General features: G+C 39.4%; 2 protein-coding genes across 2 annotated transcripts in view; one reads left to right on the top strand and one right to left on the bottom strand.

Annotated features, from left to right (window-relative positions):
• Positions 1-11,817, bottom strand: part of sntg1 (syntrophin, gamma 1) — a 30,048-nt gene extending 18,231 nt beyond the window's left edge. Inside the window, exons 1-3 of the mRNA XM_051407138.1 lie at positions 11,225-11,817; positions 2,458-2,706; positions 1,721-1,770 (exon numbers count right to left, since the gene is read on the bottom strand). Of these exons, the coding sequence (XP_051263098.1) occupies positions 1,721-1,747 (27 nt within the window). The 5' untranslated portion in view covers positions 1,748-1,770; positions 2,458-2,706; positions 11,225-11,817. The remainder of the gene's footprint in view (positions 1-1,720; positions 1,771-2,457; positions 2,707-11,224) is intronic.
• Positions 11,818-16,290: 4,473 nt separating this feature from the next.
• snai2 (snail family zinc finger 2) lies at positions 16,291-18,578 on the top strand. Its single transcript, XM_051406969.1, has 3 exons — positions 16,291-16,514; positions 16,711-17,232; positions 17,665-18,578. Exons 1-3 carry the CDS (start codon positions 16,436-16,438, stop codon positions 17,844-17,846), a joined length of 783 nt encoding a protein of 260 aa, XP_051262929.1. The 5' UTR covers positions 16,291-16,435; the 3' UTR covers positions 17,847-18,578.
• The last annotated feature ends 7,623 nt before the right edge of the window (positions 18,579-26,201 follow it).

Genomic DNA, 26,201 nt, shown 5'->3' with positions numbered 1-26,201 from the left:
ATACTCTCTCAGAAACAGGTTTTTAAGAGTCGTGATAACATTGTGTGCCCTCTCTTTGCTTTGTATACATCCACGGCAAGAGAGAAAAAAACACTTAAATCATCTAATTTACTGTAAGTGAAAGGCTGATGCTGAGGATGATGACAAATTAAGAACCTGTGAAATTAAGTGGCTGGAACCAAGCTCACCCTCTATATTTGAATCTCCCTGTGTGAGGACTGTGTCTGTTTCCAATGATCCATTTAAAACATGCTAATCCGCATAAATTTGCATTCTGCATATCCTTCCTCCTCCCTGGCTAATTGCAATGCCTGCCCTGTCCTTGACTTAAAAAGGTCTAAATAAAAGAAGCACCTTCACCTGACAAGACTGCTAATAGAAAAAAGCCACCAGTGTCAGCATCCTTGTCACCCGGGATACGTCGCTCATCAGTTAACAAGACAGCTGGTTGCTATTCTTGGAGACCGAGCCGAGTGGTAGCAGACTGCAGGTCAAACTTGAATCAAAGTCAGTTTATGGAGCATATTATCTTTCACCCATAATGAGGAATGAGAAGAAATGAGCCTCCGCCTGGAGCAGCTGCAGCATGAGAAATGAAATGAGGGACGCATTCATTCACATTATTTGAGGTAATGTGTGCGTGAGAGTCATTAGCCGAGCAAAATGAGGGCAGTAGTGCCATAACTGTACATAGCTGGTACTGACAGCGTCTCAAGTGGTTGAGCATTGACCTGCTGTAACGCTTGCGTTGTAAATAATTAGCCTCATCTCCGATTCTGTTTCTCTATAATTCCCCCCCTCCATTATTATCTGCATCACGATCAGACCAGATACACAAGGAAATCTCTTTATTACCCAGGGGTGTAGTTGTAAGAGGAGTGGTGGAACCAAGTACCCCAACATGGAGAGTGCACTCAAAAAGCACAGTATTAAAAGCCGGTTCTGCAGTGTTGATATTTTACATAACTGGCATTATAAGTAAACTATTACGCTTGGCTAGGAAAAAAGGAAATTACTGGTTGCTCTTTGTAGATAAAACATGTGTGCAAAAAAAAAAAAAAAAAAGGAAAGACAATCCAAGCACACCAAAAAATATTACAGATGAAGGAAACAGAATATTAAAAAGGCCTATGTTGTAGTGGCTAAATCATTAAAAAGGCCAACATGTAGGTCTTCTATGTCAGTTTTTTATTTGGCTGAATAAAACGTTTGGTACATTATTCCTCATAGAAAACCATATTAGACCTGCTCTCCTCTGGAAGATATATGGTTTAGTCCACTCCTGCAGTAGGTTGGAGAAAGGTTTGTCCCCAAACATGCTAATTGTACTGATACTAAGGACTTTGAAGCAGTCATGTCATTTTAAGAAACAAATGCAAAATCAGCACCAGGAAATAAAACAATCAAAAAGAGAGCAGCTTTCTATCCGTGTTGCAGAATGGTTCAATACTAGTAAGTAATGTCGTATACATACAATATTTATATGGCTACTAAAAGTCATTTCAAGCAGTCGTGTTCTGCTGTTCACACTGAACAGAGCAACATCATGAAGTGAGTTTTACTGTGTGTGTTTGCTTGTTGACTCATTTGTTTGTACAGGTGACAATGGATGCGTACTTTACAGATTTGTGCTTCAAGTCACATGCTTTCAGGCGCTTGAAAATGCCAAAGCGGCTTCTATAATCATAGTCAATTCAAAATGTTACATAGATTAACCAACCTCTTCATTTGAAGTCTTGAAATCCATGTGCTACTATGCAGTGAGGGATACTGCAACAAAGAAAAACAAGATCGAGTTAGACTGTGGAGGCAAACGCTTAATGACATAACTGGCTCGCTGCAGCAAAACCACACAGCTGATTTAAACTGGCATTGTTAGGATGATACCTTTTTTTAATCATAAGTCGGCCGTTGTCATATAGAACTTAAACAATGGAGAAAAGTAGAATTTTATAGAAACGTACCGCTTCTAATGTCAACTCAACAATCCCTATTAAGCGATCTTGGGAGAGAACCGGAGACCATTAAGCAGTAATGGATAATTTATTAGTAAAGGTGAGAACCCAGGTATCCTAATAAATGTTTCAATATCGAATCCAGCGCTCCTAGAAATGAACAGCGTTACCATATCTGAGGCGCTGTCAGAGAAAGCATAAAACTGAGCCAGAGTAAGAGAAAATGCCACGATAACAGTACCACAATCTGAGTGGTATTGTGGTTTTAAAAAAACACTACCAATGACTAACACATCCTTTTTTTAAATCAGGTGACTTCTATACAGACAGATACACAAGTAGTCTTGAGGAATGTTGTACGAGAGCCTCATTTACATAAACCAGTTCCACTCAGTTTTAATCAGACATGACTGCCACTTGACTCGACAAAACAAGTACAGAACAAAAACGGCTCACACTTGAATTAAAGAAACTTGTGCTGCAGAGGGAACCAGAGACATACCTCAGTAGAAAGGCCCCCAGCTCTTTGTACGGTGAGATCTAGCCATCGAGCAGCGAGTTGATCCCTGATCTGAGCCGAAGCAGAGGGCCTTCCCGAATCATGGCTGTCAGACTTGGGTGGTGGGAGAGCAGAGCTGTCACCTCTCCTTGCTGGCTCTAGGTGTTGCAGGATTATTCCCAGTGGAGCCGATGCTGAAGAGCAGAATGAGGCTATCGCGTAGTGAGGTTTCACTCCTGATCGGTGGCCGTGCTGCAGTAAAAGGAGGAGGATGTGGTTAAGGTATTATTCTGATACTAAACCCAAGGAGCTGCTATTACACACAACAGCTGAAGCAAACAACAACAACAACAACAACAACAACAACAACAAAACATTTAAGCATTCAAATTCAAAAACAGAGCTGAATAATGTTGATTAAATGCTTCTGACTACAAATAAAAAGATTTAATCTACAGTTGCCAAAAACCCAGATAAGCGTGATGTCAATACATCTACTGCATGAATGTGGGATGTTGAATCAGAAGCAATTCACAGCTTTATTTCCCAAATAAGCACCTGGTACAAAAAAAGGAGATTCAAAAGCAAACTTCAAACTCCAAAATCTCAATCCTCAGCCTGTGATGAAGGACCCTCTCACTCGCTCACTCTTACAAACCTGTGGATTCATGTGCACGAATGCCAAAATGCAATTAACTCGCATTCTTCCAGTTTCTTGGATCTTTGTATGCCAAGCACAAATGACTCTTTCAAAGTGTTTATTAGGTTCCAATAGCACACTCTTGAGAAATCCTTCTCGTTAGTATGCATTGTTGGCTCGTGCCACCTTTTTGTTGAGCTGCAGTGTTTCGACTATGATCGTTGTTCTTCAAGATTTTGTTCGAAAAACAAGTACAGTATATGCATTTCAAGCTACATTTCCTGCATAAATCATTGACTCCTGATTGTACAGTAAGAGTAGCCTTGACGAAATTGGCAAATGTATTTGTTAAAGAGGGAATAGAGAGATTCATTAATATTATATTACAGTCAAGGCTGAAACCCAAGAAATCTTCTAGATGATCAGATCATCTAGCTAACTTTTCCTTTATGAATCCATTTCAGTAAAGTACATTTCCTCAGGCTATGAGACGCTTGCTTTTGATTGATTATCTCTGTAATTATGTGTGGTTTATTGTGTGTGGTAGATTGTGTATTTTATTTTATGGTATTATTCAACTCTTGAATTGCATCCGTTGGCACTTTTAATTATATTATATTATATTATAGGTTTTATTTATTTGATGGTTTGTCATTATTTGTATTATTTAGTGCTGAAGACGGTCTTGAATGTTGTCCTGTCTGATGAGCAAAATAAGATCCAAACTAAATTAGTTGTAATGGTAATAAAGTTAACTCAAGTCAACTCATTTATGGGGATCCACCATGTTGACATACTGCACACTATACAGTAAGATAGACTTACCAAGAGAATACCAAATTTGCTTGTTACAGCAGCTCAAGATACAACACAACACAACACAATGGATAAGAAAATACACATCAAGTAAAAATAAAATAGAAGAATTCAATATGTAATAGAAACAGAAAATAAGGTCTGTGTGTACACTATACACACCTTTTTATACAGATTATTACATAGAATGCTATTAGGTATTAATTAGAACTAATTCAGTCTAAACTGTTTCAACATTGCAATGAATCCTTCCTTCATTATAATGTTCGGTTTGTGTTTTCGGAGAGATTTATGATAATTTTGGAGGCTGTAGTTTGTGGTGCTGTGGAATTATTTTGTGTTATATTTTGTCCACCTCATTTATTTGGGTGAAATTAGACTTCATTCATTTGATATAGGAGTAGCAAATAAATTAGCAACTGGGTTTATATTTAATGTTTGCAGTGTAGTGAAGAATATATCATATTACAGAAAATTATAGTAATGCTGCTAATGACACGGACCTGTAAAAATTTGTCACTTTATTGTTTCATAGATTGACAGAAAGTTCTGATTCTGTGGCAGAAAAATGCCAAAAATCTGCCACTTCCAAAGATTCTAAATGTTTCCTGCTTTTCTTTAACTTATCTGATTATAAATTGAAAATTGTTGGGTTTAGAGTTGCAGTTCGGACAAAAACAAGCAATCTGAAGGCATCCTCTCATACCCATATTCAAAATAATTATTAGTTGGGGCAGTTTAATATATTGTAAAATTTATTGACATTTGTTTTACATTGTATGTTATTAATATGTACATGTGTATGAATAATAAAAGTATGTGTTGCACTGTGATGTACTTCAGAAACCTATTATTTATATGCATTTTGAAATATATGTAAATAATCTATGAAATTCAATATATGTCAATGTATGTGTGGTCCACAGTCTCTTTGACTTCAGAAAGTCCATTTGACATACAATATCACAGTCTGCCTGTCCCTACCTGCATGGAGCTGTCTGCGTCAGACACTCTGTAATGGATGTAAGAGAAATCCTGACATCATTTGTGGACCTGCTTTAAAAATGAATGTCTTCACATGGTCAGCTGAAAAACGTGTCTGCGACTCCGAGACGAGCACTTTGTCTTCGCAGGTGCCCTCCTGTACGTCCTGTCAGACGCCAGCACTTCCCTTTTTTTTTATCCTGCGAGCATCCAAAGATTAAATAGGCCGAACCTTTTGTGCCTTTTAAGTCGAGTCAGCGTAACTCATTTTACAACCTTGCCATCAGATATTTTCAGTCCTACCAATTTGCCAGGCAATGTTTTTCAAATAATGCTCTTGTCTTTGACACAATGGCAGGAAACAAGCGAGAGAGGAGCAGAGTTAGATTGGCTGGATGATGTGGAGATTATAACGTGACATCTACATCTCTTAGACCTGAGGACAGCTGTGGCCCATACAGGATGATGAATGGCCGTTTGTGCATGCAGGTGGAGCAGCTGTCTGCAGAGTGCTTTGGCAAATGTAGTTTTACTACACGAAAATTGAGATGGGTTTTACTTACTGTATGTTCACTTTGTTCTGCGACCTGGAACATATGGTGCCTGGGAGTGCAGCCTTTTAATTTGGCGAGTGATGATCGCAGATATTTTGTTACTCAAATATTATGGCATCCCAAAAGAGTCCTGCTCATCATCAATAGCATTATAGTGACGGATTTCAAAGGATCTGCCCAGTTCATGTTAGAAAACATAATGAAATCTATGCTCCAAGCTGCCAGCAATGAACACCTTCCTGTATCTGTATCTTTTAAACACAATCTTCTACCTTTGTGTAGAAAACCAAAACTGAAGAATACTTATGATTACTTACTTTTTTCTTTTTCTTTTAAAACTTCTGTAACATTCAAGCCATTGAAATTGTTGTTATATTTTTGAAGATTGTGGGGCTTTCTTCTTTCATACTTGACATGTTTCAGACTTGTACATGTATCTAAATTTCAAGTGGGAGCTGAATTGTTGGTCAGATTTGGTTCTAAGACACAGCAAACTTGTAGGGCTCTTTTTATGTACAATTTAATTTTCCTTAATTCATTCAATCTAATCAGAAGGTTTTAAAGGCTTTCTAGTAATCATGGTATGGTCTTTAATTGTTATATGAATGAAAATGTAGTTGGTTTGTACTCTTTGTGTTAATATAAGTTGTTCTCCATGTTTTCACTTATTGTTATTAAATGTTACTATACTCTTGTTATGCTTGTTTTGAAAATAGTGCTGCTAGACTTTCTAGGGGCTTAAAGTCAGTGTGTATGGGTTTCTTTGTGTCTCAAACTTGAGAGCTGTAGCTGCTTTGTTTTTTTGCAGGTAGGTGTATAATTGGTATGGATTGAAATGGAAATTGTAATTGAAGTGTGAGTGCAATGATCTGTTTTGATTTTGTATCTCTGGAGTATGAAATATGCCCCATTCATAGAAAAATGAGTGGCAAAGAAAGAAAATGTACATTTTTACTATTCCTCACTTAGAGCTTAAGCAATTACTTTCATTATTGATTAATCTGCAGATGATTTTGTCCATTAATCAGTTGGGGTTTGGTCTATAAAATGTCAAAAAATAGTGAAAAACGATTACCACATATTCACAAAGCCCCAGGTGACATGTACAGATTGCTTGTTTTGTCTTACCAATACTCCAAAATAGTTCAAACATATTCAATTTACTATTGTAAAACATTAAGAAAACAGCTAATTAGATTTTAGAATTTTCTGTCATTTTTGCTTAGAGGCTTTTTTCAGGCAATTATAGGGCTGAAACTAATGATTATTTTCATTATCGATTCATCTGCCTATTATTTTCTCAATTAATCGATTGGTCTATATTCAAGAAAACGTCGAGAGTCCCAAAAGCCTACGGCAGCATGTTTAAATGTCATGTCTATCCGACCAACAGTCCAAAACCCACAAATATTAAATATACAGAAATATAACTCTGAGAAATCCTCACATTTGAAAAGCTATGTTTCACCTCTACGTGGTTTAAACAGAAAGAATAGTGCTTAAACATGTGTGGTGTGCAGTTACCTCCTCACCTGACAACTCGTGACACATTAATAAACTCAACCCTCAGTCGGTGCACAGACTTGTGTCAAGATGCAGCTGTTAGAGCGGTCCTGTATTTACAGAGCACATCTTGCATTCAACACGGCCGGTTTTGTGTGCCGCTAGAGGTGCTGCTTCGCCTTTTCTTTTCTTTTCAGATTATGTTCAAGACGGATCATTCAGGCAAGATAGAAAAGAGCATCTCATCACGTTTTCAATTCTTTTTAGAGCATTCGTCAAAAAATAAGTCTTTCATTACCTCGTAAGTCAATACCTGAGCCCCAGTAACAGCCAGCGGCGCTCTCCATGCCAGATGCTCATGAATGATAGGCAGAGAAGTAAATTAGTGATGGACACATTTATAGACTGAGCTCTTGACCTTCTTGACTATGATGTATGTTTTTTGGCAACAGAGAGCCACCAGATATCAGGTGGGTGCCAACTTAAATCAGCAAGAATCATTTCACAAACTGGTTCCCTGTTATATGACTGGATATCAGGAGGCAGAAATAGACGTACGCAGGATAATAAACTATAGCTAGAAGAAACTGTTCCTGCAGCACCATTATACTGACAGGTTACTTAATGAGATTGTAATCTTTTTGTTCCTTCTTTAACATGACATTATGGTGCAACGCCTGCGGATAAATGGATTGCGCAAGTCAAGCATGTTATCTTACATGAGGGTCTTAATTAGGCTCAACGCAGAGCCTTTATACTACACTGAATAACACAATTCACTCTTCTAATTATACTATATATGTATAAATATAAATGCATATAGTCGTTTTTGTATTTCAACCAATGAGGCCTTGCAGGAGAAGACTTCAGGGCCTGAAAATGGCACCATGCTGTGTGTAGAGTACATGAAAGGATTAAAAAGCTCAGCATATTGCTGAAAGCCAGGCTTCATTGAAATGAAGCTACACAGTCTAGGGACACATCTGCTCATCAACTAAAGATAAAGTGGGGAAATATAGAACTATCTTTCAATTGCTCTGGCAAATTATTTATGAATTTAAACTGCGTGACATGAAACAAATTACTGTCTTAGGGATATAAATTAAGTTATGTAGGTCTTCGTATGTTTACTTTATTTCCTAGAAGATTTGTGCAATTCCCTTTGGGTCATTTCCAGGTCAAAATGTGACAAATTAACCTGAAAACTGCCTATAAAGTATGACTATATATATATGTAGGGCTTCAACTAATGACTACTTTCATTATTAACTATTCTATTGATTAATTTCCCACAGCCCAAAGTGTCTTAAATGAATGAGTCCAAAACGTATTTTGATATAAAAACCTATAAAAAGCTTGACATGAATGCTTGAATTAAATAACTTGATTTATTGATTATCATAAAGATTAGCCATTATGTTCCTGTCACTCAACTGATTGTTTCAGCCCCACATAAATGCTTAGCAAACACTTGTATTGTGGACAATTTCACTACTGTTAAAGTAAACATAAGCTATGGTGGGCATACAGTCTATTCTCCCATCATAAGCAAAAACTGTGAAGCTGGTTAATTGCTGCTCGGGGCTATTTTACTATTCACAGGTTGAATGGATTGCAAATGTTGCAAGGAAACATAATAATGCAATTTACAGTACAAGACTGCCTTCCATCAAGGTTGAGCTGCTACTGTAGTGTGCTGTCGAGGCAGCAGTGCTTAACGAATAAGCAGACTCTCCACATTAATCAAATGTGACCTAAAATTGTCCAGCCTGGGCTACTTACATGTTGTAAAGCAAAAAGGAAATGCAGCTTGCCCTCCACTGTTGGGGGTATAGATGTTATCTCTAAGGGTGTTATGCAGCGTGCTATTATTATAAATCACTGTGTATAATCTAACCCCTTATTGCTTTTCTTAGGGCAGTTATCACCTACGTGTCGCTTTCAGTGTCTGGGTCTGTGTTGCAGTCCTGAACCTCTAAATCAGATGGGCTGGTATATGAGACGCATATAAATGAGAGTTGTGCCTTCTGTCTTCCCCCACCACGAGAGTTTGGTGTGCATTCGCTTCATTAGCCATCAGTCTCCGCTAAGCCAGACTAATGGTTTTCTTGTTGCATGACAGTGACTTTGTGGCACAGACCAGCAATATTTTTTTTTCCTGCACTCTGAGAGAGATATCTACAGAGCTCTTTTATTTGTGCTGCTCATACATCACACCACAATAAAAGCATATGGCTTCTCCTCGGTGAATTCAACATCTGGAGCAGTTTGTATGGATGGTCGACCAAACAGTTGCTATAAAAGCCCCACAGAAACATCAGGTGTGATACATTTTTCTCTCTGCTGCCGGGCTCTGGGGCTAGATTGTAATGAAGATATCCAGCCATACGGTGACATACTGTGGGCTCTCCCAGCTGCCCTTTAGATAGAACAATCGCTGGAGGAAAATGTTAATGGATGGCTCTATTTCGAGGTGGCCAACTGTTTTCTTTAAATACACAAAATCCTGTTTTAGTTTCTGCCTTTTTACTTTCCTTATGCTCACTGCTACTTTTCCATTTTTCTTTGGGGTCGTGTCAAGTTTTTATGTGCATCATTTTCAGCACAGCAGCAATCTGTTTTATGGACAAAATAGGTCAGGAATAAAGCCACATGGCATAAAAAGATGAAATGTTGCTTCACTGAGTAATGAAAGTGTAACCCTTGAATATTCAGAAAAACTCTGTTACGTATCGAGCTGTGATGCGGAGCGTAACAGCACTTTGAATGTGTTAACATACATAATTGATGTCAATGTGTGGATTCACTGCTTCTAGTAATGCCTTAGGATAACCCCCTCCCAACTTGTACGTTTCAAGATTTTTAACTAGTCCGGATTTCTAAATAACCCACTGGGATTCAGTTGCAGGAGAAACAGCAGGCTATTGATTACTTAAGTAGGGAAGATAAAGGGTGGAGGAACTCTTTAATGTGCAGTGTAGACATTGTTTCCAGATCATGATTGATGCCAGTGTGCTTTAGATCACGGTTGTGTTGGGTAAAACTTTGGTGACAGTCTTCTTTTTCCAATTTATCCAGGCTGCGACACAGTATGAAGGATTCAAACAAGTTGTCCCTGGCTCTCTCTTATCCGCCTGACATATTGACCAGACGTGACTGACACCATTTCACTCAGGCCTGATTTTCTGCCAGTGTACCTCTGTCACTTGGCCAAACTGCTCTTTGATTTAGGACAGAAGCAGAAACAGGGGGGAGGAGGAGATTGCGTGTGCTAGGGCATAAAATCGTCAATGACATGTCAACATCTTTTCCTCTGTAGGAAGTGAGACCTCCAGTACATCAAACAGATTGCTCCTGACCTATGACCAGCGAATGGACCAGCTCGGCTCGGCTCAATATGCCTGTACGAGCCTGACAGTGCTTCCTGTGTGTGTGTCTGATTTCTACATCTCGGAGGGATTCTTAGCTACAAACTGCACTGATTGTCTGTCTCCTTACAGCCCATAATGAGAAAGAACAAGCCAAGGCAGTTTACAGTTGAAGAAGCAACATAAATTTTGTGAAACACTGGAGGATTCAGGAGCTTTCTGCCAGGCTAATAAAACACACTGGACCAGCAGCAGCAGCAGCAGCAGCAGGCTCAGATACTCCTGGTTTACCACTGATGGATATTGCCTTGATGCTCTTTTACAATAAGCAGCTGCAGATGAGCTATGTGTGAACACTTCAGTGACGTTAGAGATATATTAAATAAACAATAATATGTAAGTTGTAGGTATGTTGACGATTATGTGCATCCAGTGCGGAGAGAGTACTTTAACGCCGCTGAATAGCAGCACTATGGATGAAAAGAGGTCTGCTGCTGACTGCACTGGCTGGAGGAACTGCGGGTGCTGCTTGTGTGTACCTGCACTGAGGCAATGCAAAGGTTTCTGCAAGCCCACATATCCCCCTGCAAATCACACAATAATGAAACGGGTGTTTAATAAAGAGGCCCATCATAAGTGAACTGCTCAGCCCTGTGCACCACACAAATGTGACTATTAGAAGATGTGATGCTTTATTAGCCATCGGATCATATATGTGATTGCTACATAAATCTCGGTGCGCAGCATTAAGGCAAATTACATCTCAAAAAAGTGCATTGTAAACGGATTAATGTTTCGTTTCATAGATGTTTGCCATGATAATTAACTACCTACGTTCGTCATGCACTGTATTATAAGGCACTGTAAATGTAAAGCGAGAAAAAAAAAGGGTCTGTGAGGCTTACCTGATTTTCTAGTAACAGGTGGTGATGTCTTATTAGATCCCTTTGGACTCCAATCCCTCATGTGATGTGTGTTTCTTATTTAAATGTATGCAACGGTTGCTAAAACATCTCTGCGAAATCACAATGTATCCCTTGTGGCAGCATCGCCCACACGGCATCCTGGTCCACTAACGTTACTCTGTAGCGATGTGCACACACACACACACATACACACACAAAAAAAAACCGACAGAAAAACAGCCCGCACTCGCGCAGAAAACAAGATTTGTCCATATTTCCTGGGCAGCGGCGGTTTCAGGGATTCCTCTCCGTCGACATCTCTGGCAGAGGGTCCAGTTTCACAGCTCCGTGTCCGTCTCTCCCTCGCATCGTGCTGCCAAGATGACTGAAGCTGGAAATCACATGCGGCTGGTTTAACGCGCGCGTCAATCGACTCCGTTTACCCAAAGGCACCCGCACAACTCTGGATCCATAAATATTACATGCTTCTACTTTCTTTTTAATATACTGTTTCTAGGGACGTCTCCTGCTCTTTGCAACACCACACTCGTGTGCAAGACACACGGACATCTCACAAAAGCGTTTTTCTTCCTTTCCCCCCCCCTGCCAATTACTATTTGCGTGCACTGCGGTCCTGTGTGTGTGTGTGTGTGTGTGTGTGTGTGTGTATGTGTGTATGTGTGTGTGTGTGATTTGGGATTCATACCAAGGCTTGCCCGCTTACAGATGAGATCTGCAGCGAAGGAAAAATGAATATTTGATTTGTTTCAATGCATAGTCCATAACTTCAAAGTTATTTTTACATTCAAGGCCTGTGTGTGTGTGTGTGTGTGTGTGTGTGTGTGTGTGTGTTACAACTTCACTGTGCTAAATGACATTTAAAAGAAGAAGAAGAGCATGGGTGGATTTTCTTGTACAGTCAGACTCTCATGACTCACTTTACGTTGTCAATGAACACACTCTTCTCACAGCTCTCCCCCCAATACACTCACACACTTTGCATATGTGTTCAGTCACTGTAGTATTTGGACTCTCTCCCCGAGGCCCTCGCGTGAGCAGCTGCGCGAGGCTGACCAGGTGCACCTCATTTTCCATGCTGTCATCATGCCAGCTGAGGACTTCCCGCTGTTTCCTCGCATGATGCAAGTTGACTCTTCTGACGTTTCATTGTTGCCTACCAACCTGAGCAGCGCGTCATAGACAGCTCTTATTCATAAACCGAGGGCACGTGGGCATGACATGATCAGGTCTCTTATTGTGAATGGGTTGTTCACTCGAGGCTTGAAACCTCCTATAGCTGCTCTCGTGGTTATCTGCTGACTCTCAGTCACACTTTACTTTAGCAACCTGCCAGTGTCTTCCACTGTGAGGCTTTCCAACCCCTGCCCTCCCTAATGGCTTAACTGTGATCCATTAGCAAATCAAAGGTAGTTCGCAGCCAGATTATGGCTCTTGAATTGCCTTCAGAGCTCACCAGAGGCCTACAGAGTGCTACATTTGATTGTATTTATTTATTTTTAAATACTGTTACCTTTATTTGACAGGGACAGCTGGAGAGAATACAGGAAATGTGGGAGATGGAGAGAGGCGATGACATGTAGCAAAGGGCCGCAGCCTGGAATCGAACCTTAACTGCAGGACTCAACCTTGGTACATGGAGCACAGCTGCCATGGCTCCCCTTTATTCATTTTATGGTACCCTCAATCAATCTGACCTGGCTGTTTCATCTTAATCTCCCAATCTGATCCTGATATGCTGGATCGGGATCTGCACCGATCCTGAGTCTATGAAGTGGACTGAGTATCAGTCACGATGCAAACGGATCCACAATAAATACAGTTTCCTTTTCAAATTCAGAGTTTCTGCTATCAGTTACATGTCTGGGCTGTCATCTCAGAGCCTTAGCAATCACTCTAAATCTGGGAGAAACAGAGCATTGGTATCAGATCAGTACGCAGCCTGATTTCAAAATCGAAATCGGCATCAGAAAAGAAAAACGTTTGATTAGTGCAGCCCTATTTTCTCAATCGGCTTCTCACTATAAGCAATGGCTTCCTACATTGCCAAAACCTGTTTCACATGAAATATTTCTGGTCTTTTATTGGTTTAAACTGGGCGGGACTCAGTTGGAAAAAGCTGACACATACTTCAATGCACTAATCAGCAATCAGTAACGTTTGAATGTGTTAGGTCCAGTGTGTAACATTTCAACGGAATAACTGGCAGAAATGGTTTATGATATATTCAAATGAAATTTAATTGAATTTGTTTAATATGTAACAAAAAGGTAATTTGTCAGTCTAGATCATCCTTAAGATATTGGTACACACAGGCAAAGCAGCAGCTAACATGTGGAAACATTTATCAATGGATGCTTTCCCAAACTAGTGTTCTCCAATTAAGGGAGGCCTTCATCTGATAAGCCTGTTAAGGTCCAGTGTGTAACATCTGTTGGCAGAAATGGAATATTACATTCACAGGTATCTTTTCATGAGTGTATAATCACCTGAATATAGGAATTGTTGTGGTTTGTTACCTTAGGATGAGCGTTTTTTATCTACAGACCAGTCGCCGTCCATGGTGTCCGCCATGTTGAACCGCCATGTTTCTACAATAGCCCAGAACGGACAAATCGAGGGTTTTGGTTTCTCCTATGCGCTTTACAACCCGTTTACAACCTCATTCCCAGGTCGTCAAATACACATGTGAGAGGTGTTGAGTTAGTTGCAATCTGGAACACACAGGCAGGATTCAGGTTTTGATAGTTTAATTGCTGCTGATTTGGTCATAAATATTTATGTTACTGGTCAATTTAACCAATCTGACCTCATGTATTTATCAAACAAAAAGACATGATATGTACATAAATATATTCACATACATACACACACACACACACACACACACACACACACACACACACACACACACAATTACATATATTTGCATATGTGTATATATGTGGATTACAAGTAAACAAAAGCCTGTGCAATAAAGGTAGAAAGCTAAAAGCTTATACAAAGAACACTCACTAAAAACTCAAAGCAAGATAAGCAGGATTACATTAAATAAAAACAATGAGGGATGAAAAGGCAATTACAAAGCAAATAAAAAAGAAAAAGAAATATAAGAATTACTGCTGATTGCAGTCATCCATCAGTCAACTCTGTAATTGGTTAAAAAGTGTTGTTTTTTTTTTTTAAAGAATTTGAATGATGAACAATATGCAAGTCTGAATTCAACAAAACACCATCTAGACGAATATTTAATCACATTGCTGGAACATAATAGAAAAAGACTACTAACATGACATGACATACTGCACACAGTAAACAACACCTGCATGTTGTACTAAGGAGCTGCTGCTGCCTCTTAAAAAAAAACAAGCAAATGTTACAAAATAAAAAGCATGTTCATGTTTTATTCTTGCACATTTTTGTGGGTGTTACACTATCCTGCTATGACACTATGCGGGGCCAAGGATACACGGCTTCCTCTCTGTTAATTAATTTCAAGCTCATAAACTACAGCCTCTGCTTTTCAGAACTAGTGATATGATTTGAGTCGGCACGCACTTTTGCTCACTATTTTACTGCTGTCAATACAGCAGCGTCCACATGTTCTGAATGCAGAGAACAGTACTGAAGCATGAATACTGCAAGGAGGCATTTAGCACTTTACACTGCTTCTCTTGGATATGGTTTGGTTGGTGGGTAATATTGATTTGAAAGCATTATCATTTCACGGCGCACAATGTTTTTTTTCCTGCTGGATCACCACCAAACACCACCATTCCTCACACATCCCAATCAGCTTGCTGAATGTGTGACAGTAGCTGGGAGTTATTATGCACAGATAACCTTCCCTTCCCTTTATAATCCAAGCAGGCACAAAGGGAAACTATTCATGATCTGCAATTATGTTTTCCAGATAAGATAAGCAGTTCACAATTAACTTAAGGCTTGCCCCACACATAAGGAGCTTTTCATATCTGCTGACCTAGCCAATCAAACTGCTCCAGGAGCTGCTTTTCAATATCACCATGGCTAAGCCTTTGCCTTTTGTGTGTTTCTTTTTTTTCCCTGCCTTGTTACTTTCAGATGTTCAACTCACACCCCTCTCAGAAGAACTGACTTGAACACAAGGGGGCGTAGACTGCTAAGTTTGCCTCTCCTTGTCCAGTTCAGTAGCAGCAGGGATAAATTTGATTATGGTGTCACGTCTGACCTTGAGAGGGAACTACACTTAAATTTACATTTCAAGGAGGAATGCCTTATTGCATTATTGGCAAGGAAATGTGTGGCTTTCTCCACACACAACTGCATTAGGAACGGCCATCTTTTGGCAAAAGCACAGAGTGAAGATGTGGATGGCAGCATGCAGGTTGGTCCAGTTGTTGGATCATTTGTCTGCTCAGTAGATTTGGATGTGTGTGTATATAGATGATAAACCTTCAGCCAAGTTATTATCATCATCATTAGGGGGGGCTGGTGTTGGTGGGAGTATTCTCCAATCCAAATATGCCACCCATACAGGATAATCAAGTCCCCAGAGGTTTGTAACACAACAGTCATCAGTAGCACCGTGCAGACTCTGTGCAGTGATTGCATTAGCGATGGCATTTTAAATAATCCTGTCTATCTCACCCTGTAGCTCTTATTCTTGTTCTGTTCCTTGCACTCACTCTTGCATGATATTTCTGTAGTTGCAGGAATATATTTTTTAAAAATGCTCTTTTGGTTGCTTTTACTTTTGGCAATTTCACTCTGCTGTTCTTTTTGGGGTAACAGCCAGTGCCAACTGTATGATGCCATATACACTTCCATCCTTGAAACACACCAAGTTTAGCACAAAGCACCTGTCTAGCTGAAGTAAATGGCAGTAACCCGCCCCTCAGAGGTGGTTATGCTCTCCTATAGGCCAAAGGCGCATTTTAAGGCTCCGTGGTAAAAGCGAGATTTAATTGGTTTGAGCTCCCAGTATATGTAGATGGCAGTGGATGGCTCCTCCCATGCACCTGATAGGGAGTATTTACAGCTCTTTACAGCTACTCACTGCACTGTTTCCAAGAGCGCAGCGCTGCACCATGACACTCCACTGGACTTAAGCAATAAGGATTTCCGTCTTGACACAGTAAAAAACGCTCACCGCTATATTTTTCCAAGAGAAAAAAAAAAAGTTTACCAAAAGTTGTCCACTTGTTCTCCAAGATGCCACGCTCTTTTCTGGTCAAGAAACACATAAACTCCGCAAAGAAGCCAAATTATAGTGAGCTGGAGAGCCCAACAGGTAAAGTTTTCAAAGTAAATAACCTGTTTGACTTTTATAAAAGTTTTGTTTCTAACAAGCAGTCGCGCGTTTTCTTTTTTTTTTTTACGTCGCAAAAGTTTTTGTTTTGCTTTTTGTTAATCTGTTCTCCTCCACTCAGAAGGGATGACATTTAACATGCGATCATTCATTTCATGTTGCTTTCTTTTATTTTCAGTGTTCTTCACGCCGCACATCTACAGGGGCCTTCCCCTGCCCGTCATCCCCCAGCCGGAGATCTTGAGCCCGGCAGCGTACAGCCCCATCACAGTGTGGACTACCAGCAACTTGCCGCTGTCTCCGCTCCCCAGTGACCTCTCCCCCATCTCTGGATACCCCTCATCGCTCTCCGACACCTCCTCTAAAGACCACAGCGGCTCCGAAAGCCCGAGGAGTGATGAAGACGAGCAGATGCTGCCCAAGCTGACAGACCCTCACGGGGTGGAGGCAGAGAAATTCCAATGTAGTTTGTGTAGCAAGTCCTACTCCACGTACTCTGGACTGCTCAAGCATAAACAGCTGCACTGCGACGCCCAAACGAGGAAATCCTTCAGTTGTAAATACTGCGAGAAGGAGTATGTGAGCCTGGGAGCTCTCAAAATGCACATCAGGACTCACACCTTGCCATGCGTTTGCAAAATATGCGGGAAAGCTTTTTCCAGACCGTGGCTGCTCCAAGGACACATCAGGACGCACACCGGTGAGTGAGAGAGAGGGGCCTCCTGAGTGAAGAGGCTCAATGGTTGTTGTGGGCTTTTCTAGGGACAGACTAATTGTATCCAACCTAGTACATGATTTAATAGCCTTTATGGCAACAGTAGAGCCTGTTACACAGCTCACAACAGGTTTGTAGTCTAGGCTGATGTTGTTGTCGAAAATATGAACTCTCAGAATGTTATTACTTCCTGTAGCTTTGCTTTTGCTGGTGTGTTGAAAAGAAAAATATTGCTTTTTCTTGACAAATGTCATGTTACAAACAATCAGCTGCTCAGCGGAGAGCTTTCCTTTAAAGCACTGTGTTGCACCCAGCCAAAAATAACAGGCCAAGATGCCTCTGTCACACCATTTCTATTCAAATATGTCTGTGTACTATCTTTGACAATGTCTTCTCTCTCATTTCTCCCCCTGACAGGAGAGAAGCCATTCTCCTGCCCTCACTGCAACAGGGCTTTCGCAGACAGGTCCAATCTCAGGGCTCACTTACAGACCCATTCGGATGTGAAAAAATACCAATGCAAGAACTGCTCCAAAACCTTCTCCAGGATGTCTCTTCTGCACAAGCATGAGGAATCTGGTTGTTGTGTAGCACACTGAACTGGGATACTTTTCCACCACCAGACACCCCCCCCCCTCTGTTGTTTCTTTATTTTTCCAAGCCCAGGAGAACTGTCAGGGAATCACATGGAGGGGGTTTTCTTCTCAAGACTCTTTTTTTCTACGAGTGGTCGATTTCATTTCAGAGTGAGAAAAAGCTCTGTGCTAACGTGCTTCTCGTTTCAAGCAGTGTTTCTGTGATTGCAATCAGTGTCGAGCTTTGTCATGCCATGTACTCACCTACCTGTGCTATTCATGCACTTTTTCTGCATGTCTAGAATGTTTTATATGCCTTCACAATGTTATCTTCAGTGTTTGTACCAATGTCTCACAATGGCTGTTATTGCAGTCCTCCACTTTTTTATACGAACCACAGAAACAATACCAAAAGGCGCATTATGAATGACAGTATAAATACAACTAGAGGAATACTGAAGCCATTGTTACTTAGGGAACAAGTGCAAACTTAGTTTTTAGGGTGAAATTATTATAACTTTTGCACAGTCATTAGAAACAGTTTGCCAGCACTCAAATAGCAAAACATTTTTTCTCAAGTGCCTCAGTTTTACTTGGCAAAAATATGTATGTTTCCTTTTATATTTTTATATATTGAATGTAAGTGTGACTGAGATGATTGTATATTAACAGTGAAAACTGTGATGCTGAATGATTTTGATATTTTCATATTCTCATGACACTTTTAAAAATAAAGTTTCATGACATTTTGTATAATTCCTGGCATCTTTCAAGTTGCTTTTCATCTGTGAAGCCTTCTGTTCTGCTTTGGTGCATGAACAGCTCCTTCAGCAGGACTCAGCAGGATTGTCACATGCTTCAAACAGAATAACTTGCACAAAAAGTAAATGATATTTAATCCATCTTGCACCATCTCATGTTATGGAGATGTAAAACTGAGTCGAGAGGTGACTCAGCTCTGAATCAGGCCTGAACCTGTTCCCTGTGAACCTGTCCAGACATCAAACAATCTTGAAATTTAACACATACTAGCTATATTGATCTGCACTCACTTGTTATACCCTTTGAGGCCCCATGGCGCTTTCTTTACCCAACTGAGTGTAAAGTTTGGATGCGAGGGCGTAGTTCTTTTCAGAAAGTAATACTAATTTGGAAAACTCATGTCAAATTTTTTTTAATCTTCCTGCTCAATCACTGCCAGGGCACAGGGAAGTCCGATATCTAGATTTTAATATGTTTTCACAAAAAGCTCAAATTTGCATTTGCTTTGACAACCTCCTTGGATTTCTGGGATGCTTGCCATCCAGGATTAAATAGACTTCCTCGGGCTACATTTTGTTGTCTTTTACCATATGCTGTCTACTTGCAGCAGATAGAGATTAGAGGTCTAAAAGTGCAACGCCTCAAGGTATACAGTCAAAGTTGAACTCTTTCTAACAAATCCCAGAGTGTGTTCCCATTTGCCCTAATGCCCAAAAGCTGCTGACCTGAAAGATGTGATCTGACAAATAGACACTTGTTTTTCTCGCTGCAAGGGGCTAAACTCCCCTGTAGGTAGATTCTCCTAGTTGTGAGTCATCATCAAGCTATTCCAGGTGCTCGCCGCCGCACTTTGGATTGGGCCAGGTGGCTTCAGGGCTCTTCAACAACGTAACAGAAAAGCAGGTGCAACTAGGAGGATACAAAACCACAGCAACAGGTCCACTGATACTGTAGAAACCTCAGCCATGACCTAATGTGGAAACGTTACAAGCAGCAGGTCCTATTATTCAGATCATTTGCCTCATAAAAGGAAAGTGGCATCGAGAGGCCACTCTAAACTCTAATACTGCTGAGATAGTGAAGCTGTTTGTCCTCAATATTCTTTGGAGAATCTAATATCTTTCATTCCATAGGCAACACTTTATCATACTGGTGTCAGAGAGGAGAAAACAATGAATGCCTAATGCCAATTAGCTTCATAATCTTGCAAGATTTCCCCTTTTACAACAACAATTAACTGCATGGCTGATTTCTCAGATAACAACAACGTGTTAAATGCTTTCCCCTCCAACATGAATATTTGATTTAGCCGTTGTGATGATAGTGGGAGGAGAAGGGGAGGAGAAGGAGCAGGAACTCGTTTGTTTTAAAGCATATGGCTATTAGAGGATGTGTTAAAAAATGTGAGATCAAATATTTGTTAGGTGTGAAGACTGTTAATAGTCACACTGTTTGAGTTGTGAATCCTGTAGAGGCCAAATGCAGGTAGATACCCTGTGGGTGTGTTTGCAATTAGATAAAGAAAAAGAATCTTTGTGCTGAAATATTAGAATAAGGTTACATTGGATTTGTTCATCCTAAAGAGTCAAACAGAATGAACATATCTGAGCTGGGGGTTTAAGTAATTTATCATTCTCAGTGCAAATAAAATATGACTTTGCCACAGACTACTTTACTTCAACCATCCATTCATCTTATTCTGCAGTGAAACAGTGTGAACGTACGTTTATATTCTTTCCCAAAAGTCTACTAAAATAAACTTATTCGAGGCCTTGATTAAGTAATTTATCATATTCAGTACAATCTAGTACTGCTACTAACAATTTATGATTGTTTAATCAACTGATTATTTTTTCAATGAATCAGTACTTTATTGTCAAGAAAATGTTAGGAAATTGTGAAAAATGGCCATAATAATGTCCCTCAGCCCTAAGGTGATGTATTCACATAGCTTACTTTATTTGACCATCAGTCCAAAAACCCACATATTTAGTTTTCTTTCACATATGACAAAGAAAAGCATCAAATGTGTCACATTTAAAAAGCTTGAAACTAGCGACTGTTTCATCTTTTTGCTTAAAAAATGACTAAAATGACTATTAAAATAGTTGCAGATAATTTTCTGTCTGTATGCTGTTTTATTAATCAAGTAATTATTACGGGTTTAGTGCAAATGAAATATGACTTTCCAAACTTAACTGCACTTTAGCTGTCATTTCATTTGGCAGCCCATCCTTTAGCTTTTTCACTATTATTAAAGCCTGGAATCATAATACTCTTTATTTTATCATGTACATTATATCACATGTAAAATAAATGTCCTCACTTTGCATATATAAGTGCTTAGGGTGACATAAAAACCCAGAGCAGCCTCAGAGAGCACTGTGTTAGATGTAAAGCAGGGCGCAGCTCTCAGAAACCTGCTGACTTTACGGCGAATCAGGGAGTATGATTCCTTTATGACCATCAAGTGGAACAAATAAAGTTAAGGGTGTCCTCTGAGGGCTGATTGTGCTAGCCGGGAAGTGATCCCCAGCCCTCTTCTCTAACCCCACCACATCAGAAAGGAGATGATTGTGTATTCCCCTTTACTCCGACCGCCTGGAGGAATGTTTGTCTGTTTATTGAGCTCCCGCATCTTGTTAAAAACCATTCTCTTTCATTTCTGTTGTCTCCTCAAGTGACTGGGTAGCTACTAGAATGGTGCTGCCTTTCAGCTGGAGGTGCATATTCTCCTGATAATATTGTTTGCCTCTAATTGTGTAGCGTCCTTTGCATCTGTGCTCTATTTGTTGATAAATTGGATTCATGCATATCGAGCGAGAATAATTTAATCACCAGGGAAGATGAATTCTTTTGAAGTTTAGCTGTGTCTTACAGTCTTATGTATTTATCTCATTAAAGTAAAAGGGTTAATGTAAAGGGTGAAAAATGTTGTTGAAACAGAGACTTTAAAGAAATTGCATTTTAGTTAGTTAAAAATAAAGACCTGACCGGCTGTCTGATGTGCAGCAGGCTGCAGACGTGTGACCCTCCATGTAGGTCAGAAATGATTTTTGTTCTGCGTGTCATTAGGAGCACTGAAGTGAAGAGTCCAGCAGAGACAGACGAGGCTGTGTTGTCTTAATCAATTGCTCTGTGGTCTCTTTTTGTTGCTTTCTTGTTGAGCAGAGGTCAGCAGTCAAAAGATCCTGTGATCATATTTAGTTGATTGTATTTCCTCCTCAATGTCCAACCCACGAAACCCCATGATCACAGCTGTAAAACATCAACTCGGTAAACAACATGGTCCTTTGTGGCCACAGATGATTTGATGGATTGAAAGTTGTCCCTTTATAAAAAAAGTTTTCACTCACTAACAATTGTCACAGCTTAAATGATAAACCAGACACTCTTTATTTTTAGCCTCATATTTAGCATTATATAAGCAGATAATAAATGGAAATAGTAAACTATAGCACACAGATAACACTGCATTGGAAATACAGAAATAAAGAAAAGGACATTAATGTATCAAACTGCACTGCCCTACAACAACTTGTGATTAAAGGCCTATCTATGTTTTGCTAACAGGTGTTTGTCTGTTGAAACATAATCTTCAACACAATTTAAATATGTGATTTAAAGGTAGCTTTACACAATCCCACAAATTCCATCAGAGTCTGAAACAGCAGTTATTGTTGCACTGCTAAGCTAGTTAGCTTTAGCATGAATTTAGCTGTGTTTTTTATTTTGTACATCATGATCAGATGTCCGCAAGTTACTGCCTCAGGTATATGGAATAACAACGTTTATTTCTGACAGAAGCTTTATGGCAAAGTATTTTTTTTATGGTAAACAGATTTCAGAAAGTAAATATATAATGTACGTTTGACAGTATAACACAATTATCTAAATGCTTCAATCTCACGCAACCAGCTGCAGATGAAGGCCATGAGATGTAGCCGTAAGCACATTAAGAAAGTTTTTTTCTTTTAATTTAAATGATCATCATTATTATTATTATCTAGCTGCTGGCTGTTTGTGATTGTGATCAGTTATATTTGACATGTTCTTACCATTCAGTGGTACCATGTCTTTCCAATTTGTATTTGACATGACCCCTGAAGTTCCAGCAATTTCCAGTATTAGATAGATAGATAGATAGATAGACAGACAGACAGACAGACAGACAGACAGACAGACAGACAGACAGACAGACAGACAGACAGACAGACAGACAGACAGATAGATAGATAGATAGATAGATAGATAGATAGACAGACAGACAGACAGACAGACAGACAGACAGACAGACAGACAGACAGACAGACAGATAGATAGATAGATAGATAGATAGATAGATAGATAGACAGACAGACAGACAGACAGACAGACAGACAGACAGACAGACAGACAGACAGATAGATAGATAGATAGATAGATAGATCTATTCATTTGGAATATATCTCCTTCAACATGCATCTCTTCTCTCCAGAGTCTGAAGTCTTCAGTCTCTTTTCCTCCACGGGAGCAGAGTCCATCCAGGCGAATAATGTTTTCAGAGTCCTCTCCAGTGCATTTTCAGGACAAGATATTGCTGGGCAGACATCAGAGTTATCAAATAATATACTGACAGGGACCTCTGAATGGTTGTCAGTTTCACAAAGTGGTGCAGGACACTCAATAGTTTGAAGCGAGGCCACTGTCACACTAAGTGGGAGAAACTGCTTTTAATTTGAATAATGATGATGTCATGCTTTGAAAAGCAGATGCAGCAAATTGCTCATTTTTAATCCTTTTAGACCTCAGAGCTGGCTTTGACACCGTTGATCATCCAATTTAAATTTGAATGCCGTAAGCACTGGGTGGTATTACCTGCCCCGCGCTTGACTGATTCATCTCCCTCCACTCAAACAGAAAGTTTTATTTCACCAGTGGAAACTCATCTTTCTCTTGAGCGATCATATTTGGAATTTGGAGTTCCTCAGGGTTCAATTTTGGACCAACCCGTTTTCATACATACCCTCCCCCGAGGCCATATAATTTGTAAACACAATGTTTAATTTTTTTGCTTTGGTGTTGATGAGGCTCTAATTTCTATTTAATCCTAATCATCCTTCCAGCCTTGTTACACTAAACAACTGCCCTGACATATTTTTTATTTATTTATTTTTATTTAATCATTTACCAGGTAGCCCTTTGAGATTGGAATCTCTTTTTCGAGGGAGACTTTGCCAAGTCAGCACACCAGTTACTATTTAAATTTAAATAAAAATACAATCGACAGGGAAAACAAACACACAAGGAAAGGACTAAATCCATCTCAAATAAGGCAGTTGCATTTCTCAGTTACGTGGAGTTTTAACATGGCATTTAATTCTTCCAATGGGACCAGATCATTAAGATGTAGATGAGCACGTCTTGCAAATTATTCCAAGTCGAGGGAGCAAAGTAAGAGTAAACTTTTTTGCCCAGCTCAGTGAAAACCACCTTCAAGTAGTGGATATGTTTCACCTTTTTGCCATGCTGGCGGCGGCTCAGTGTATGGGAACGTTGGTCTGTCTGTCAGTACACCACTTCAGTCCAGACTGAAATATTTCAACAACTATTGAAGAGGAAGTTAATGACTTTATTAATCATCAATGTCCCCCAAACACCACCAGCAGGTAAAAGTGTTCACTTGTTGTGTGTGATATCTCAACTTCTGCTTGATGGATTGGCACAACATTTTGTAGCGACACTAATGGTTCCCAGATGATGACTCCTGATGACTTTGGTGATCCCTTGATTTTTCCTCTAGCGCCACCATGAGGTTTTGAGTGAAATGTTGGGATTGCAATTGAATGGAGTTAATTATCCCCTGCCTTTTCATCAAGTGCCATCATCAGGTCAAAAATATAATTTGATCAATACTTTAATCATGACCAAGTGCCTGCAAAACTAAAGACATTCCCATCAGACCCAGTTGTACTTTCTGTTAAACGTTAATTTGTCAGCATGCTTACACACTGAACAAAAATAGTTAACATGGTAAACATTGCTGCTACACATGAACATGTTAGTTTGCTGCTTGCTTATTTGAAATAGTTCAGATTTAAAAGTTGGAAGTTAATTCTTTGCCTTGGAAAAAGCAGTCGACAAAACAATATTACCACAGGGTTCATTCGATACGTGTTCTCTTGATTGTGTCATGATCGACAGCAGAAAGAGTTTCATCTTCTTTCTTTCTTTAATTGCAAAATTCAGGATAAACCAAGGTCAAATCCACATTCAAACAGACTAGAACAGAGTAAAAGTCTTTTATCTTCTTACAACCATGGAAAATGTGTTTTTCAAAAAGCTCTCGGAAATGTGTAAACTTGAAAAGACTGAGTTCATATTGTGGTGTCAGTGGGGAAAAGATAGATTTCCAAAACTTAAGAAATTTTCTTTGAATGTTTTTGGTGTTTGGCAGTGGACAATTTAAAGAAAATTCAAGGTTAAACAAACTCAAATAAAACATTTTTTTATGGAATAACGAAACCATTACATGGTACCACCATTTGTGTACCACCAGGTCTATTTTATCATGAATAGATCATGTTAAGGTATTTCATTTCATTTTCTATTCACAACACGAAGAAGAGGTTTTGATCGTTATTTTCAGCAGCAGTGTTTTCAAAAACATTAAATATTAATGTTTTCCTCATTTAGTAAGACAACAAAAAACTTGGTATGCCTCTTTCAGAGAGTTTTGACAGCCATCAGAAGTAAATTGATCCCACTGGAGCTTCCCATATACTTTCTGTGTTCACACAGGATGGTAGCTTGTTAGTAATTGGTTATCATAATGAATTTTAGGCACCAATGGCTCCTTTGTCTTTTACCAAATTAGAAAAAAAGGCTCACAGTATCAGTTAATGACTGAGATATGAGAGGATAAAAGACAGTAATGAGAATTTAGTGACATAACAAGCTTCAGAATCTCTAAATAAGCAGAGTTGGTAAATGTTTACTTTAATTACAGCACACATGGTTGTTTGTCTTCCAGGATCTTTAAGGTAACTCCATCCAGCTTGTGTATGCTACAGGCTGGACAGAAGCACCACATCCTCACACCGGATCTCCACATTTATAGGCGATTATACTATTTTGCAATCAATTCTGCTCTGAGCAACAAATTAACAGTGGGGTAGGTCTATGCCAGTTGCATATTTACCAGCTGTTTTGGTCCAACTGTGGCTGTGTTCATTCACATCCTGATTAGGAGAAGAAATTACAAAACAGAACCCACCAGACTTTTAAAGACAAATAATCATCATGGAAATGGGATTTACTTTCTAATTATAAAGCTGTGTCCCAAGTAATTTATTAAAATTAATATCCTCATTGTGTTTACCTGTTGTGGGAAGCGCAGTGCATCTTAATATACTTTTTTTTTTTTTTTTCAATCCATTACATACTCTGAATATAGACAATGTTAGGAGGCACTTTTCAGGACGTCCACTGATGAGGTGACGCGAGGTAAAAGCTATTATCCTTAATTGATTTCACTCTCCAAATCTATACCAATCACACAGGAGGAGACAGATAAAGAGCAGCAGACGAGTTGGAGGATTCACAAGACAATAAGTAGATATGGATTGTGCTAAAATA

Source organism: Dicentrarchus labrax, unplaced genomic scaffold, assembly GCF_905237075.1.
Source record: "Dicentrarchus labrax unplaced genomic scaffold, dlabrax2021, whole genome shotgun sequence".
Taxonomy (NCBI): Eukaryota; Metazoa; Chordata; class Actinopteri; family Moronidae; genus Dicentrarchus; species Dicentrarchus labrax.
Note: the sequence above shows the minus strand (reverse complement) of the source record. Positions and strands in the feature narration are given on the sequence as shown.